This window comes from Manis pentadactyla, chromosome 4 (assembly GCF_030020395.1).
Source record: "Manis pentadactyla isolate mManPen7 chromosome 4, mManPen7.hap1, whole genome shotgun sequence".
Taxonomy (NCBI): Eukaryota; Metazoa; Chordata; class Mammalia; order Pholidota; family Manidae; genus Manis; species Manis pentadactyla.
The window spans coordinates 18,754,724-18,771,227 of NC_080022.1; the positions used below are offsets into that span (position 1 = coordinate 18,754,724).

The window sequence follows — 16,504 nt, forward strand, 5'->3', positions numbered from 1 at the left end:
CCTCCACTCCCAGCAGAGATAAGCACGTTGTCCACGCTAAACCAACGGGCCCGTCTCCAGAAAACTTGGAACTGGGGCCAAGAGTTTCTCTTCCTTGAAGAGAGAGACTACATTCTACCATGTGGAGTGGAGGTAGGATTTGGAGAAGAGGAAGGAGGTCTACAGATGAGAATAAAGCAGATATTCGGGAAAAGCAAAGAGAGAAGAGCAGGTACCTCTTGGGCTCCCACAACACTACTGTCCCTGGTGCTAGCTGTCCTTGGGCTCCCAGCCACGTCCCTGTCCGCGGGCTCTGTGACGCCCCAGCAGCCTTGTACAGATCCCCCCTTATGCCTGAGCAAGCTTGAACAGGTTCTTCTACTTGCTCCCCAGATCCTAACAAATGCACCATCCAGCCTGAGTGGCTTTGAAGCTAATACGGCACCACACAGTGGCCTGCCATGGTCCCAGGGGCCTGCCCGTCTAAGCCAAAGCTGCAGGTGTTTGTTGCCCAGCAACTTACCGGCAGGCACTTGGCTCCCCCGATGGAGATGAGCCCAGCCATAAGGCCCAGCACCATGGCGAGCCAAGGAGAAGAGATCAGGTGACCAGAGGCGCTCACAACCACACCTCCTGCCAGCACCGCATTGTGGATATGAGTCTGCAAAGAAATAGTGTGTGGGTGAACCAAGGGAGGGCATCACTTGCCTAGAGTTACTCGGTAAGCTGGTAGCAAGCAACACTGCAATGTCCTCCCGGCTTGGCTGGTCCTGAAACCATCCCCCTTCCCTCTGTGGAGACTCTGTGACCTTCCTCAATGGTCTTTTCTCAGCCTGCTTCTCAGGATCAGGCAGCAGTCACCCCAAATGGGAGGCATTTAGCTTGGAAGTTCATGTCCTCAGCATCCTAGCCGCCCTCACACTTTTTAGTGATGTGTCCTTGGGCATATAACCACTCAGTGCTTCAGCTTTTTCTGCCCGAAGAGTGGGGTTTTGATTGTACCTCCTTAATATGGTTATTGTAAGAATTAGATGAGTTGTCAATGTAAAACTCTCATCCCAGTGCTGGGCATAGAACATGAGTAAATGCCCAATAAACATAAGCCATTATTTTTGTGTTTACTATTTTCATTATTATTATTGGCTACCTGATGCCTAGGCTGCCCTGTATTGCTGGGCCCCATTCCAATTAGCTGGCCCTTGTTCCTGGAGGCACATCTCTGCTATATCCTTCATTCCTCTAGAACCAGGGCCCTGCTCTTATGCTACTTTCCTCTGTCCCCCTCAACTCTAACCTTGGAGCTCTGGGTGCTGAGACCAGCTTGTGGGCTTCCTGATGCCCACTGCTGCCTCCCTGGGTGTCCCCACCTGGTCTGTAACCTAGATACCCTGTCACCATGGAGCTCACCTGTGGGGACACCGACTCCCCCCTAGTGCTGTCAACCTGTCATCCCTGGCCACATTCCCTCCACTCCGGGCCGGCGTCTAGACGTATTCCCACCACCTCTGGCTGGCTGACCTCATGCCCTGATGATCATGGGAACTTGATTTGTCGTTAGCAGAGCACAGAACTCTCCTACCCATCTCTGCCCTCAAACTCACACACAGTCTCCCAGCTACGTTGATAATAACAGCTACGTTTTGCCCAGCACATTCCCCATGAAGCAGTTCGTGTGCATTGCCTCTGAACCCCCACTTTACATATGAAGCAGTTGCTGCTCCAAAAGTTTTAGTGGCTTGACCAAGGTCACATGACTTCTTGTCACATGACAAGGGGAACATATTTCTTTACTTCTGATTCCAATCCTTCCATTCTTGAAATTTCTTGGGGGAAGGGGAGAGGCTAATTCTATTCTAGTCTTTCTCTGTTGACTTCATCAAAATGGCTGGCTTTAGTAATTGGCAGAAATGGGGTTCAAACCTGGGTTTGTTTGATGTCAATGCTGATAGATTTAATTTCTTCCCCAGCCCCCGCCCCAGAGAGCCTTTGATCATTTGACCGTTTCCTATGGTCCAGTGTTTGGCAAGCCAGCCGTCTTGCGGATGCTCCATGACGCTGCAAGACAAGGCCCCATGACCCGGCATGCTCTTTCTTAACCCATGTGGCTGGTGCGGGGGAGGTGTGAGTGTGTGTGTCCAGCCTAGAAGCCCCAAGTGCTGCCCCCTCCTTACCATGTCGATCTTCCCACGGTGGTTTGCCAAAGCTGACACCGAGATCGCCGTCACCGCGCTCACCGCAAGAGCGTAGTAGGTATTGAATATGGCATTCTTCCTTTCGCTTGAGATCTCCACCAGAGCAGAGTTGAAATTTGGCCAGAACATCCACAAGAAGAGGGTCCCTGGAGACAGAGAAGATCGTTGACCAGAACCTGCACTCCTGTTCCAAAGTCTGAGCCCCCCGGGGCTTCAGACAGGAGGATTCTGGAGATGGCAAGTCTCAGCTTTCTCACTTGCCAGCTGTGTGACTTTGGACACTTCATGTCTCCTCTCTGAATTCTCAGCTTGGTAGGGCCCAGCTGACATATTTTATAAGCAAGGAAACTAAGACTCCCTGACCCTGACCTATCATGGCCAAATGCTTATTTTTACAGCTTAATGCGTTGCTTTCCTTTGGCCCCATGGCTTGATATTCAGTCACCTGCTTTCCAGCTCACCTACCTGCCTGATTTCCACCAAGCCTCTCCCAGCAGCCTGGGTTCATCATTTCCACTGCAGCTTTCCCAAGTACAACAGCATTCCTCTTATCTTCCCACTCCTGGATTCCCACCCAGGATTCCTTTCTCCAGTCTTGGGCCCTATTTCTTCTCTTGTCCAATTCCTTCCTTTGAGTTGAAGATAAAGGATTGGATAACCTTATCTTAAACTCAAATGTGATGAGTCTCTCCTCTCCTTTGGATATTAATGAAGAGAGTTTCCCTAGACAAGAATGCTTAATTCAAGGTGTGAATTCATCAAACACTACTTGAGGAAATGGGTCACTCTGGAGGGGTTTCAGGCACCCCAGGCAGGTTGGTATAGGAGAGATTTTGCACAGAGCTACTTCAGAGCTTCTCACTCACCCCATGTACGAAACACCCAGCCCACCTTGTCCTTACCCAGCATAGCAAACAAACTGGAGTTCACTGTTGTCTGATCTTTCTCCTTTGCTCCCTTAGGCAAAGACTTTGAGAGACACCAGGACACCGTCAGCCCAAAATAGGCTGCAAACACGTGGATGTGCATCATGCTTGTGTGGCTGTCCATCTGCAACAAAACCCAGTGGCAGCAGTGAGTGCCAGCATCCCCTGCCCACGGGCAAAGCCTCGTGTTCCTTGGAAAAAGTTCTGAGCTTCACGTGGGCGGTGAGACTGAGTGTCATGAGACTGGTATTCAGAGTTTACCCAGCCCAGAGGTTCCCCTTTCAGAGCAGCCCAGTGAGGGGCCAGGTATTTATCACAGGGAGGTTGCTGGTTGGCCTTCTGAGTAGCTCTTAAGTCCTTTTAGCTGAGATCCACTTAGGAGGGGCAAAAAGCCACATGGAAATGCACTGTCCTCACTCTTCCTCAAACCCACAGGCACGTTCCCACATCAGCCCCACTGTGCACTGGCTGTTCCGCTGCCTGGAATGCAGGGTGGAGAGAGTGGGTGCAGGCAATAAGGGGGTTCATTGTCTTTAGATAATTTAAAACAATAATAAAACCAACTGCAAGTCTGTCTGCCTCTTATTAGCACCATGTGCCACAATTCTAAACAGTGTCAGTGATAAAACACTCCTCCTGGGAGAGGCGGATCACTCCCCCTGCCCTGCCTTTGATCTGCCACTGTGCTGGACACCCACACAGCTTGCATACTTCCTACCTTCATGTCCTTACCTAAAAATTATTTACTATAAGAGGCCTTCCCTGGGCACCCTCTCCAACATTTTACCCCCCATCTCCCCAACTCTTCATTTCTCCTTTATTCATCTAATTTTTTCTCCTTAGTACTTGTCACTTTCTAACATGCTATTATCTTTTGCCTATTTTTATTGTTTATTAGCAGACTTTCCTTCTGGAATGGAAGTTCCACAACAGTTGTATCTTCCCACTGCCTAGAAGAGTGCCTGGAACATAATAAGCACAGAATAAATATTTGTGAAATGAACAAGTGAATGTAAGGAGCCCTTGACCATGTGTAAAAAGGAAAGTCTGCAGAATTCCCTTGTAAGAGCTGGAAAGAAGCCTTGCACGTTTCATCTCTCTGAGGTCCCCCAGGAATCCAGGAACTGCACTTGGGGATCCTTGGTTTTGGATACTAACTCATAGAAGCTGCAGGGAGGAGAGGAGATGACTTTGAATTCGTGCAGGCTTCTACAACAATCGTGATAAACAAGGGTATTTCTTCGAAGCTCCAGACATGTACATTTCCATTCACTGTTTTCACTGGGATGCCTAACACACATCTCTAGCCCACACCTTAATCCTTAGGCTACCACATTCAAAACCAAACTCTGGATTTTCCTTCCCAGATCTACACACCCCCTACTGCTCTCCATCTCAGTGACTGGCATTCTCATCTACCTAGTTGCTCCAAATGAAAACCTTGGGGTCATTTTTGAGCCTTCTTTATTTCTCCCATTCCACGTGCCTCTCATCATCAAGTCCTGTCAATTTTGCCTTCGAAATGCAGCCAGAATCCAGCCTTCCCACAAGTTTAACACTCAGTTTACCAAACCCAGATTACTGCAGTACCTTTCTCTCTGGTCTCCACCTACTCCACCCCCACCCTTGCCCTCTTTGTTCTTTTCTGACCCCAGAAGCCAGATCCAACCCCCAATCTTTGAGTCCAAGTCTAGTGTTCTTTCTCCTAAACCAAGCTGGGTTGTAGGTTCTCACCAGGCTTTCTCGCTACCTCACTGCATGACTGGGCAATTGCTTCCCCTCTCTGGACATCAGCTTTCTCATCTGTGATCAGTTCTTATCTCTGTGATCGCGCCTGATCTCAGTGTCAGGGCTGCGGCAGAGAAGCTGGGGGAGCCGTTCGCAGCTGGCCTCAGCCTTGGACTTCTGACAGTCTTCCCTAATGAGATCACATGTACAGTTAATGACACATGCTGACTGGTTTGAAAGAAGACGCTGGCCATTCAGTTTGCTAGACCACTGCTGGTGGGGCCCTGGGAACTAATTCTCTTTTTATACATTCCATAATTACCGTGTGAATAGCTTAGTCCTAGTATCATATATTGGAAGTTAAAGGCACTAGATTGCTATGTTTAACATGTAGTAAAAATCACACTTCTGGAACCCCACTTGGACCTGTCCAAATTATTTTTTAATCTCAGAAGCCCCACCAAATGGAGGCGGTATCCTCCCTCTGCACCTGCCCCCCTCTTTGCTAAGGTCCCCTCTTCACAGCACAGCAACTCACATTGAGGAACTTGCTGTTGGCCATCCTCAGGATGCCAAAGGCTGTCACCTCTATCAGTGTCATCGCCACCAGCTGTGCCAGGTTGGCCTTCCCCAGGACGGCTCCCGCTGAGATCAGCACGGACATAGCGCTCATGGTGGCCAGCTGAATACTGGGGTGGGACAGAGACAAAGAGGGGTGGCAGAGAAGGAGCCTCCCATTCATTCATTCACACATTCAGAAAACACTTGATGAGGCCTTACTCTCTGCCCGGGGCTGTTGAAGAAACTTGGGAAACAGTGGAACAAGAAGACAAAATTTGTAGCCACACGGGGCCTGCTGCTGCCCAATCTGAGATCTCCATCTCCATCTGCGCACACTCCTCCGTTCTGCGGACACGGCGGTTCTCACAGGAAGGTCACAGTGAGTTACGGAGGCCGATGATGTCCCCTCAGGGCCCTTTTATGGGACCTGATAACTGGGTTTGGCCCAAGGCTTTTCTTGTGCCATCGTCACTCACAGATGCTCAATAGAGGGCGCTCCTCGCCTGCCTGCTGGCCGGCTGGCCCGCCATTCTGCCACCCACCATCCTCAGCTCTCCCTCGCCGCGGTAGTGGGAAGACACCGAGTTTGGAAGTAGGATAAGCCTGGCTTCCAGTCCTAGCTTTTCCACTTGAGCAGCTATTTAATCTCAGTAAGCCTGTTACTCCATCTGTAAAATAAGAATGACAATAACACTTATCTCATGGTAGCGTGGTGAGGATAGGAAGGAATATTCATGCGTGTGTATCTAGCACCATGACTGGCACAAAGAACTAACTCGGGAGTAGAGGCCGGCACTACTAGCACTGATTCCTTCCCTTCCTTGGCAAATGAACAAGCTCAGTGTGGGGATTCAGGAGAAAACAATTTTTTTTCAAGGTACTTAAGATCCATTCCTTTGGGGAGGCAGGGCTGACATCAACAGCCTGTCAGTTAAAACTATCCATGAAATCACAAGGCTAACAGGGTTCACCGAGGAAGAGAGCAGTGTGGACTGGACGTCTCAGGGAGGGCTTCCTGGGGGAGGCGGCACTAAGAACAATCCAGGGTGACTAAACTAACCCATCCTCCTCTGGGCACGTGGCTCTGAGACCCTCTCCTCCCTGGGAGTTGATGATTATGTTACAATGACCACCACCACCACAAGATGATAATAATAATAATAAGTTATTGAGCATTAGGGATAATAGTCCTGCAACCACATCACCTCATTTAAATTTTAATCCTCCAAGTACCCCTCCGTAAGCGGTGCTGAGGTACCATTTAGCACCTCCATCTTAAAGAAGAGATATTGGGACTAGAAGAGGTGACTTTTTTGGCAATGGCCACACAGCTAGTTAATGATAAATGTGAGGTCCAAACCCAGCTGGCCTGGATCCAAAGCCTGCACTGTGAAGTCTGGAAACAACCTCCCCAGTGTTTGCTGACAATGTAGTGTCCTGCTTAAGGCCCAAGGACTTCAGAGGGAAGGTCAGAGCAGGGCGCAGGGCCTGCACAATGAGTCTCACAGGGACCAGGGGTTATTTGGGGTAAGAGATTCTTCAGTGTCTCACCGAGGCTGGCCCAGTGTTGGACCTTTTGGGTGAGTGCTCATTTACTTGGTAAAAGCCTAGTTCCAGAGGCTGTGGGTCCATGGTGGGACTTCAGAGCCCAGGCCAGTTGGTGCTAGGGAGATGTTGGGGCTGTGAGTACGGTGATCAGGGGTGCAGTCTCCAGAGAAAGCTGCCTAGGTTGCAGTCCTGGCTCAGCTGCTTCCTGGCTGTGTGACCTTGGGCAGATTACTTAACCATGCTGTGCCTTAGTGTCCTCATCTATAACGTGGATGCAGGCCTCTGAGCTGTTGTGAAGGCAAAGAGAGTTCATACATGTCAGGCACAATCAGGAGGTTGGTTATTGCTATTGTTTTCCAGGGGGAGTGGCCCTCTTAGACCTTTGAAAAATACAGCATTAAAAATACCACACCTCTTAAGGTTCCTTTTATTTTTGTTTTTGTTCCAATAACCATTTACTAAGTCTTACTATGTGATGAAAACAAAGGAGGACAAAGCTGGATAAGACAGGCCCTGCCACGCAGGGCCTGGTCATCAGTGACTCAAGGCAGAACCAGTTCAGGGCCAAGAACCAGTTCCAGCAACTGCACAATGCAGGGGAGGCCACGGAGAGGGTGAACTCCTCCTGCCCTGGAGGCAGGCCTGGGCACCGCCCACCAGACTAGCCAAGTTCCTGGGAAGGTCAGGAAAGAGCTCATTGTTCAAATCTGTGAAGCCAGGCCCAGCAGGGATCACAGCTGGGCAGATCCCAGGGGTCAGAGGCCTGGCAGGGAAATTCACTCAGACCGCAAATCACCTCTTCTTGTCTTCCTGGATTGAGTCAAGAATAAACTGGTTCCTACAGGCAAGATGTCCAAAGGCAGCAGCCCAGAGCTGCCTGGAGGCTAAGGTGCAGGAGGCTGAGGGCTTTTGTGACCTTAAGCAAGGCAGCAGAAATGCCAGACCAGGGACACCACTGTCAGAGTTGCGCCAAAGTGCCTTTTGTTCCTTTCCTGGGGGCTACTGGGGTTATTAGATCCCCATCGCGATAAGCTCTAAAACTGTTTAGAAGGAAAAATGTGGAGAGTTTTTTTCAGGGCCAGTAGGAAGCTGGTAAAACTGTGTTTCAGGTCATGACTGCTCTGGAGTGTGAGGAAAGGGTTACAGATAGTTAAAAGCTGAAGTCATTTCCACCAATTTGCTGTGTGACCATAGGCAAGTGCCTTATGCTCTTTTAACCTGTTTCCTTACCTGTCTACCAGGTTAGACCCTACTGGGAGGGTTAAACAATATGTTTGTGAAGTGCCTGGCACTGTGCTGGCTCATGGAGAGATATTCTAGTCGTGCCCAGAAGCTTAGCAAGGTCTCAGGAGGAGGATGGAAGGGTCTTGAGAAGTGACAGCTTCCCAAGATGCCCAAGGTGGGATTTACCATCACCTGGGCAGAACAGAGATTCAGAGTTGGACGAAATTAAAAAACAATCTTTAAGGTAGATTTTACCTATTTCCTCCTATCAAGTGATAATGCCTCTTTTTTTAAAAGTGTACAGCCCGATGGATGTCTATATATGTGTATACATGCATATGTGTGTGTGGGGGGGGACCATCACCCAGGAGAGCATAGAGAACATTTACTGTACCCCATAAGGTTACTTTGTACCCCTTCCTCATCAATAACCAGAGCCTTCCCTAGATAACCATTATTCTGGCTTTTAGCAACATGGGTTAATTTTACTAGTTCTCAGAATTTCATAGAAATGCATCTTAAGTGGATCAAAGATAAAGTAAAGACATTGTCTGCCAGTCCATTTGAGGACTAAGAGTACTTCTTTCTCTCCAGGAGACTGTCTCTCTGAGTGTGACATTTCTGTTTCTTTTTGTCAAAATCTCAATTTTTCTTTGAACTCACCTTGATTATGTAACTTTACAAAACCATACTCAATAATAAAGAAAGGGCTTGGGAGAGCTGTAGATGGGGCCTACGGTTGTCAGATAAAATATAGGAGGCCCGGTTAAATTTGAATTTTAAAAAAATGAGCACTTTGTTAGTACAAGCATGTCCTAAATACTGCACAGCTTCGGTGCTAGAAAGACAGAGGGACATTCCAGCTCTTCAGGAACTGCCCTCTCAGGCCTCATGCCCTCAAGGACCCCAAAGCAATCCAGGAGCCATCTGGTTACCTGGACAGATTGATGACAACCTCATGGTGCCTGAGGAAGGACGGTTTCAGGAAGCCATCTAGCAGGACTGCCCACTGCACCCCAAGCGCCAGCAGGAAGAGGTTGAAGGCCACGCCACTCCAGCCAAGTCTCCGCAAGGACGAGGCGAGGAAGCCCAAGCCCAGGGCCACCATGACTGTAATGTCCTGGAAGACTGCTCAGGGGGATGTTGAGAAGGAGGAAGAGAAGCAGACAGGATGGAAGGTTGGATGAAATTAGAGTTTTACACATGGCAACTGAAAGGGACATACATTAATGACCATTTAAGAGTGCTGGGTCAAGGTACTTCTCTATTTTGAGCCTCAGTTTTCCCATCTGAATAAGGGGGATAACACATACATACACCATGCAGGGTTGAGGTAAGGACTAGATGAGCTCACGTTGGCTGAGCAGGAAGGCAGTCCTGACACACAGTGAGTGTTCAGTAAATGTAGTAATTATTGGTATTACTAAACATAATGGTATGAACAAGTGTGGAGCACCAGGACCTGTGCTTGGCACATAGCTGGCACTCAGTAAAGGTAATTACTGCTGCTCTTGAGGATCAGGTTCAACCTCCTGATCACATGAATGAGAAAATCAGGCCACAGAAACCAGTGACGTGGCCCAGGTCATGCAGAAAAGAGGGTGGGCAGACACAGGTTCAAGGGTTCTGTTGGCAAGAGCCAAATCATGCTTGCAGAAAACAGCTCTCTTCCTTTGCCACCTGCTGCAAGGGACCTGGTGGGCCAGAGATAAGCACCAGGGCCAGCTGGGTGGCCCTCACCTTTACCAGCCTCAGACCCTGTGCAGGGGCTGGTGACTACAGAGACTCAGCTAATGGAAGGGAAGAAAAAGGAAAACGCTGAACACTTTGATTTAATTCTAGGTTTTAAAAATGTTTCGCACCATGGGCTCTGGAACTAGACAAGCTTGGGTTCAAATCTGGCACTGGCATTTGCCAGCTGTGTGGCTTGATCTAGTTATTTAATATCTCTGAATCTGAGCGACAGCCTGCATGTATTATGTGTCTACCATGTGCCAGCACTGTTTTAATCATTTTACACAGGTTCTCCCATTCGGTTCTGATAACCACCCTGCATGGTGGGTCCTGTTAGAGTCACCATTTTGCAGATGGGAAAAGTGAGGCACTGAGGAGGTGAGTAACTTGCCCTAGCTGGTAGGGCCAGGATTGAGACCTGGGCAGTTTACCCCAAAGCTGGTGCCTTGGCTACCGTGTCACCTGCCCTCTTAGTTTTCTCATCTGTTAAATAGGAAAAATAATCATCCTTCCTTAATCAGGATGCCAGCATCCAATGGTCTAATGCACATAATCACTCAGAATAATAAAGATTCTTATAGTCAAGATATTGTAACAGCTTGGTAGGGTGATAGCTGGAACCTAGAATTATGTATATAAATGTTTTATCACTGTGTTGTACACTTGAAACTAATGTAATGTAATACTGTGCGTCAACTACCCTTCAATAAAAAATAATTATCTAAAAAAAAAAAATAATAATAATAATAATAAAGATTCTTTTATCAACAAACACCAGCTATTTTCACATGTGTGTAAATGCCTGGAGAGAACTCTTGGAGGAATTTATTACTAATTTGGATATTATCTCTGGGTTTGGGAGAATTTTACTTTTCTTCTCCATGTTTTAATTTTCTACCACCAGCATGTAGACAGTCAACAATTTTTAAAAAAATGAAAAAAGCATGGATTTCAAATTGTGTTTGATTTCAGCTCTCTGATTCCCTATTACATTAAACAGTATGAAAATTGCCAACGCTTGAGCATTTTTGACCTCTACAAAATGGCAATTCCTCCATTTCAACCTCATAGTTATGTGGCCTTGTTGCTTAGTTTCCTCACCAGCCGCATAAGAGCAATCACACCCACCTCAGAGGGTGCCAGCCAGGAGGTCTGAGGGAAGAAATGTTTTGTTCAAGGGCTTGGCGCAGCGCCTGGCACATGCAACACACGCAGTAAACGATAGCTCTCCACCACACCACCACCGTCACCCTCATTACAGCAATGAGAACTCACCTGGTCTCCACTGGGCCCCAGCCCTGACTCTCATAACAGTGAGGAAGCTCAGTTCTAGAACTCTCCTAAATCTCAGCAAGCCCTTCGAGTTACATTTAAATTCACTTTCACTGAAAAAATACACATATCCTGCATCTTGCCCATAGACAGGCCTTGGGTGGATGTTGATGTTCCCAGATCAGTCTGATAGCAGCGGGATGTAGGAGACCCCTGAGGGTCTCTGTGGGATTTGGGGACTTGGGTAATGGTGAGAAGTATGTAGTAATTCAACATCCTCCACCTTCTCATCTGATATGGGGGAGAGGGAGGTGCAGACAATGATTTAGTCTCCTGCTTGCATCCTCTTAGGAATGGGGGTGGGTTGGCGTGGGCAGGGCACATTTTGTATAGGGAGTTGCTCTTGGGATTGCTCAAACTCCTTCAGGAGCGAGACAGAAAGAAAGCTACATGTATGAAGGGTGCACTGCATATTTGGGCATGGTGAGAACTGTGGCCAACTAGAGAATGCACACCCCACTCTAGCTGTTCATATTCAATCTTCTATTAAATATCACTGTTAAACAAAACACATCTGCCATTCAGCAGCAACACTACATGTAGAGGGTCCAGGCTTATCAAGGATTCCGTGAGCAGGGAGACCCTTCCATTTACCTCCTGCGGTCTCAGAGCAGACCATAGAGAGCCTGTGCCCTCCTCAAGGCCACACATAACACGCCAGCAGCAGAGCCAAGCTCTGAACTCCAGGTACGGTGCCCTTCCACCAGGCTAGACTACCTTTTGCTCTTGTTTGCCCTCACCTCACTAAGGGACATTAGGCAAGTCTCTTGCCCTCTTTGAGTCCCAATTTCCCTCCCTGTAACACATGGGCCTTGGATTTGATACTCTCTAAGGCATATTCCAAGGAGGGGATCAGTGGGCGGGTCAGGAGGGTCACCAGGATTAGGGCAGAGGTGGGGCTTTAAAGATTAAAGTCGGAAGATCTTGGGTGGGGGCTTTATCAGGCACAGCCACTGGCCCTGCTGCCAGGTACACGGGTCAGGGCCTTCCTCCCCAAAGCCCCATACCGTACCTGAGAGAGGAGCTGTGTGTCAGCCAGCAGGATGAAATTAGGGTGGCAGTTTCTGGGAGCTGTTGATAGAGCCTGTTCACCCCAAACATTTGATTTCAGGTCTCTCTCTATTACTCCTCACCCCTTCCTGCCTCCTCTCCCAGCCTCCCAGAGCTTGAGGCCCCCTATGCCTCACTACCTGGGCCCCCACTTTGGGGCTGAGTTCCCGCTCAGGGCATCCCCTGTGGTGTCAGCCTCACCCCCCAGAGCCTGTGCTGCACCCCGCATCAGCTGCTGGGCTGATAAGCTAGCGGGGCTTGAAGGTGTTCAGAGGTGATAAGGGCGGGATGTGCTACCAGGTCTCTAATGACTGGGCCCCAGAGGGGAATTTTACAGTCTAAGACAGCCTGCAGGAAAATTTATGGAAGCCCCATGACTTGCAGAAAGAAAGTCTAACCTGGAAGTCCAGCAGCATGGGCTGAGGCAATAATTACCTACCATCGTAACAGCGGGCAAGTACAGAGTGCCCTCCGTGTGTCAGGCGCTGTGCCAGGTGCCTTAGAGCCTTAACCTACCACACCTCCTGCAGCACTTGCTCTCCACATTTTACAGATGGGGAAAGGAAGGCACAGAGAGGTGAGGTAGCTCACCCAGGTCACACAGCTAGCAAACAGTAGTGGGAGATCTGCATCCGGATTATCTGGATTTAACTACCATGCCAGTCTGCTTCTTAATACAGATAGATAGTGTAAGGGTGAAGAGTGTGCCTCTGAGCTGGGCTGTCAGGGTTCAGAGCCTGGCTCTACCTCTGTGCCCCAGCTCCCTAATCTGTAAAATGAGTATGAAAAAATAGTACCTGCTCAGAGGATTGCTGTGAGTGCCGAGTTCACTGGTTTACGCAAATCACTTAGCCTAGCACTGGGTGCACAATGAATGTTGGTAACTATTATACCATGCCCCCCACTTATTAGTTGTGTGACTTGGACAAGACTGTTTCCCCCACTGCTGCCTGGCTGCCCCTGTGATCCTAGCTGTGTGCCCCATCCACCTGTGCCCCTCCCTCTGGCCTGTAGACACTTATGCACCAACTGCCCTGAAGCCAGGCCCGGCTCGGTCCATCAGGCTCTGCGCTTGGCCTCCACACCTGGTACCCACGCTACCTTCCCCTCCCGACAACCTCTACACCCACCCCAACCTCACCCCTGCAGCAGCATGAACAGAAACAGACACTTCCCAATCTAAGGGGCAGCCAAGGCTAAGGGTTGAGGGGTGCTCCCCTGCCACTGAGAAAGCCCTTCTTGTCTTCTAGCAGCTCTCCTCCCTGCTTCTGAGGAGCACAAGGGAGACCTGGGAGATATCCGTAGTGCAGGGCCCAAGATGGCTCCCCAGTTTGGCAGCCCTAGAGCAGGTTCTGTGTGATAGATGGTGACAGTAACGGTCCCTAGTGAATCATGCCTTCCAGCATAGACCCTCCTACCTGAGTTGGGCCTTATGATTTTCTTTGGCCAACGGGACATTAGTAAACATACAAGCTGAGGCTCGAAAAGCACCCATTCACTGGGGCCTGCCGTCTCTGCAGAAACTCTTTTGCTGCCATGTGAAGAAGTCTGGGCTTGTCTGCTGGAAGCACATGGGCTAGATGCCAGCCAGCCCCAACTGCCAAATGTGTGGAGGCCATTTGAGGTCACCCCCCCAGTCAAACCTCCAGGCTGCAGATGCGTGAGAGACCCTAAGTGAAACCAAGAACTGCTGGGTTGAGCCCCGCCCAAATAGCTAAACCCCAGAATCATGATCATGAGCAAGTTAAATGTTTGCTGTTTGAAACACTGAGTTTGGGGATGGTTTATTATGCAGCAACAGATAACTGATACACTCTGCTTCCCCCTAAGCATCTCACAGATCACCTCAGCTCCAAGCCCAGAAGTAATACATCACTGTTCATTCACCCTACAACCTGTCCCTCCCCCTGTGCCTCTCATCTCAGAAACTGGCCCCTCCATATGCCAAATCATGTACCTCAAGCCATCCTTGACTCATCCCTTGCTTTCACCAAGTACAGATGATTTTACCTCCTAAATATCTCTTGAATCTGACCCTGCCTCTCGCCTACTGCCCCTACCCATTTGGCCTCCCCACAGGTCATCCAGACCAGTGGTCATTAGAATAGGGAATGCGTACTTCAGAGGATGCTCTAGACAGTCATAGCGGCTGCTGGAAGATCTTAGCACTTCTAGCTTTATTTTTATTAAAAAATAAGAAATTAAACATTAATAATAAAAGCTAGTACATTTACGAGTCTATATAAGTGTGAATTCTTTCAAGCCTTTCAATAATATCATGAAAAAGTACTACCAGGATGTGACAAAAGTTGAAACAGAGGCAGAGAGAGACTGAACCATTTGCCCTGGTTCTCACAGCTAAGACGAGGCAGAAGCAAGATTTGAATCAGTCTAGCTCCAGTAGTTCCCAAACTTTCAAGGGCCCAAGCGTCACTTAGCGGGCTTGGTAAAACAGATGGCTGATGAGTAGGACCTGGGCCTGGGAACCTGCATTTCTAACAAATGCCATGGGGGTGCCGAGGTTCTGGTTTGGGGGCCGCACTTTGAGAACCATTGATCTAGGCTACTCCACCTTCAAAGGGACTTGGTGAAGTTTACCACTCTGAAAGTATTTAACCTTCAGATTAACCCAGGAACCCCCTCTCGCTTGCTTAGAATGTCAAATGCTTTGAGTTTGGAAGGGGTCCTGAGGGAACACTGGGCCATGTTCCTCTGTCTTCAATCTATATTTTTTGGACTAAGTAATTAGTCCATCCCCTGTCTCCCCATTCTGAAGGGAAGGGATTGACATGTGTTTCTCCATAGTCATCATGTTGCAACTAATGTCAGGTTTTTAAAAAAATGTCGTTCTTTATTATGGAAAATTTTAAGCATATACAAAAGCAGAGAGTAGCATTGTGAATGTGGGGTACCCAGGCCCAGCTTTGATGATCATAACATGGGGCCAACCTTATTTTTACTATCCTTCTCCACGTTTTTCTTTTTTTCTGGCATAAAGCAAACACCAGACATTGCTCCATTTTAATATACCTCTCTAATAGGTAGGACCCTTAGAAAACCCACCAGGCTATTATCACACTTAGCAAAACTAACAATAATTCCTGTGTATCATATAATACTCATGCTACATTCAGATTTTCTGATCGTCTCAAAAATGTCTTTTTAGAATTGGCTGGTTTGAATAACATTGCAGTTTACATGGACTGGATTAGCATAAATGAATTGACAGATTAAGTTACCTAGTTTTAACTCAACTAACCTTCATGAGATGGACTAATTACTTAGTCCAAAAAACATAGATTGAAGACAGAACAACAGTAGCAGCCAAGCATACAAAAAAAGGGCAGACTTCTCCTTGTGCAAGTTCTTCATCAGTCACATTCAAGGTTAAAAAATAAAAGTCAACCTCATCAGATCTGGCAAGACATCAACCAAGAGAATGTGAAATTATGAAGCCGACCCCAACATCCACTTGAATCTTACATCCACTGTCAGCAACATTAACAAGGGACCTTACCCTGAGATGGACTAGAACCACTGTGATCAGTAATTTGAAAATACTATGTATTTCATTTTGATATCTTTCACATTTTCCAATTTGTGTGTATGCATCGTAGTATAATGCACAAAATATACTAATGCAGAGTATTGAGTATAACATGTAAATGTGATGCATGCTTGAAAAACGGTGTGCATGATCAGAAAAGCTGGAAGGCCCCTGGTCTGTCCCACACTGCAGCCTCCACACTGGTCTCCCACCTCAAGTCATGTCTCCTTCCCCCATCCCCTACCCCAGCCCTGGAATGGCTTTCTCCCTAACTCAAAACCAAACTCATCACACTCCTGCTTCCTACTAGGTCAACAGAATGAATACCAAACTCCTTTCTCAACCCTGTGGGTTCTCCATGCCCTGCTTCTCTCTTTCTGCTCCACCAACCGTGATAAGCCCTTGTCTGGTCCGCTCCAGGGAGTGCACACACAATGGCTCCTGCTGTCCTCTCTAGACAACCCTCCATTTCCACACGGTTAACTCCAACTGAGCCTCCAAGACCGGGCTGGGCATTCACCAGCCCACAGAAGCCTGCCATGACACCACCAGCCCCCCTGCCTGGGTCGTAGACCTTCCTTTGTGCTCCCACGTAAAATGAATGTCCAAGGACACTTTATATCTATGCTAGCAGCACAATATGGGGTGAAGAACACAGACCCTGGAGCCAATGTACAGAGTTG

The 16,504-nt window shown here is 48.3% G+C and overlaps 1 protein-coding gene across 4 annotated transcripts in view; it reads right to left on the reverse strand.

Annotated features, from left to right (window-relative positions):
• RHCE (Rh blood group CcEe antigens) overlaps positions 1 to 16,504 on the reverse strand; it is a 33,728-nt gene that overhangs the window by 15,829 nt on the left and 1,395 nt on the right. For 2 of the 4 annotated variants that reach the window (XM_036914771.2, XM_036914772.2), the window contains exons 2-6: positions 9,094 to 9,286; positions 5,364 to 5,514; positions 3,074 to 3,221; positions 2,151 to 2,317; positions 503 to 640 (exon numbers count right to left, since the gene is read on the reverse strand). In XM_036914771.2, coding sequence (XP_036770666.2) covers positions 503 to 640; positions 2,151 to 2,317; positions 3,074 to 3,221; positions 5,364 to 5,514; positions 9,094 to 9,286 — 797 coding nt within the window. Of the gene's footprint in view, positions 1 to 502; positions 641 to 2,150; positions 2,318 to 3,073; positions 3,222 to 5,363; positions 5,515 to 5,605; positions 5,727 to 9,093; positions 9,287 to 16,504 lie in introns of those variants that run through there. The other 2 variants (XM_057499858.1, XM_057499859.1) reach the window with 2 other exon arrangements.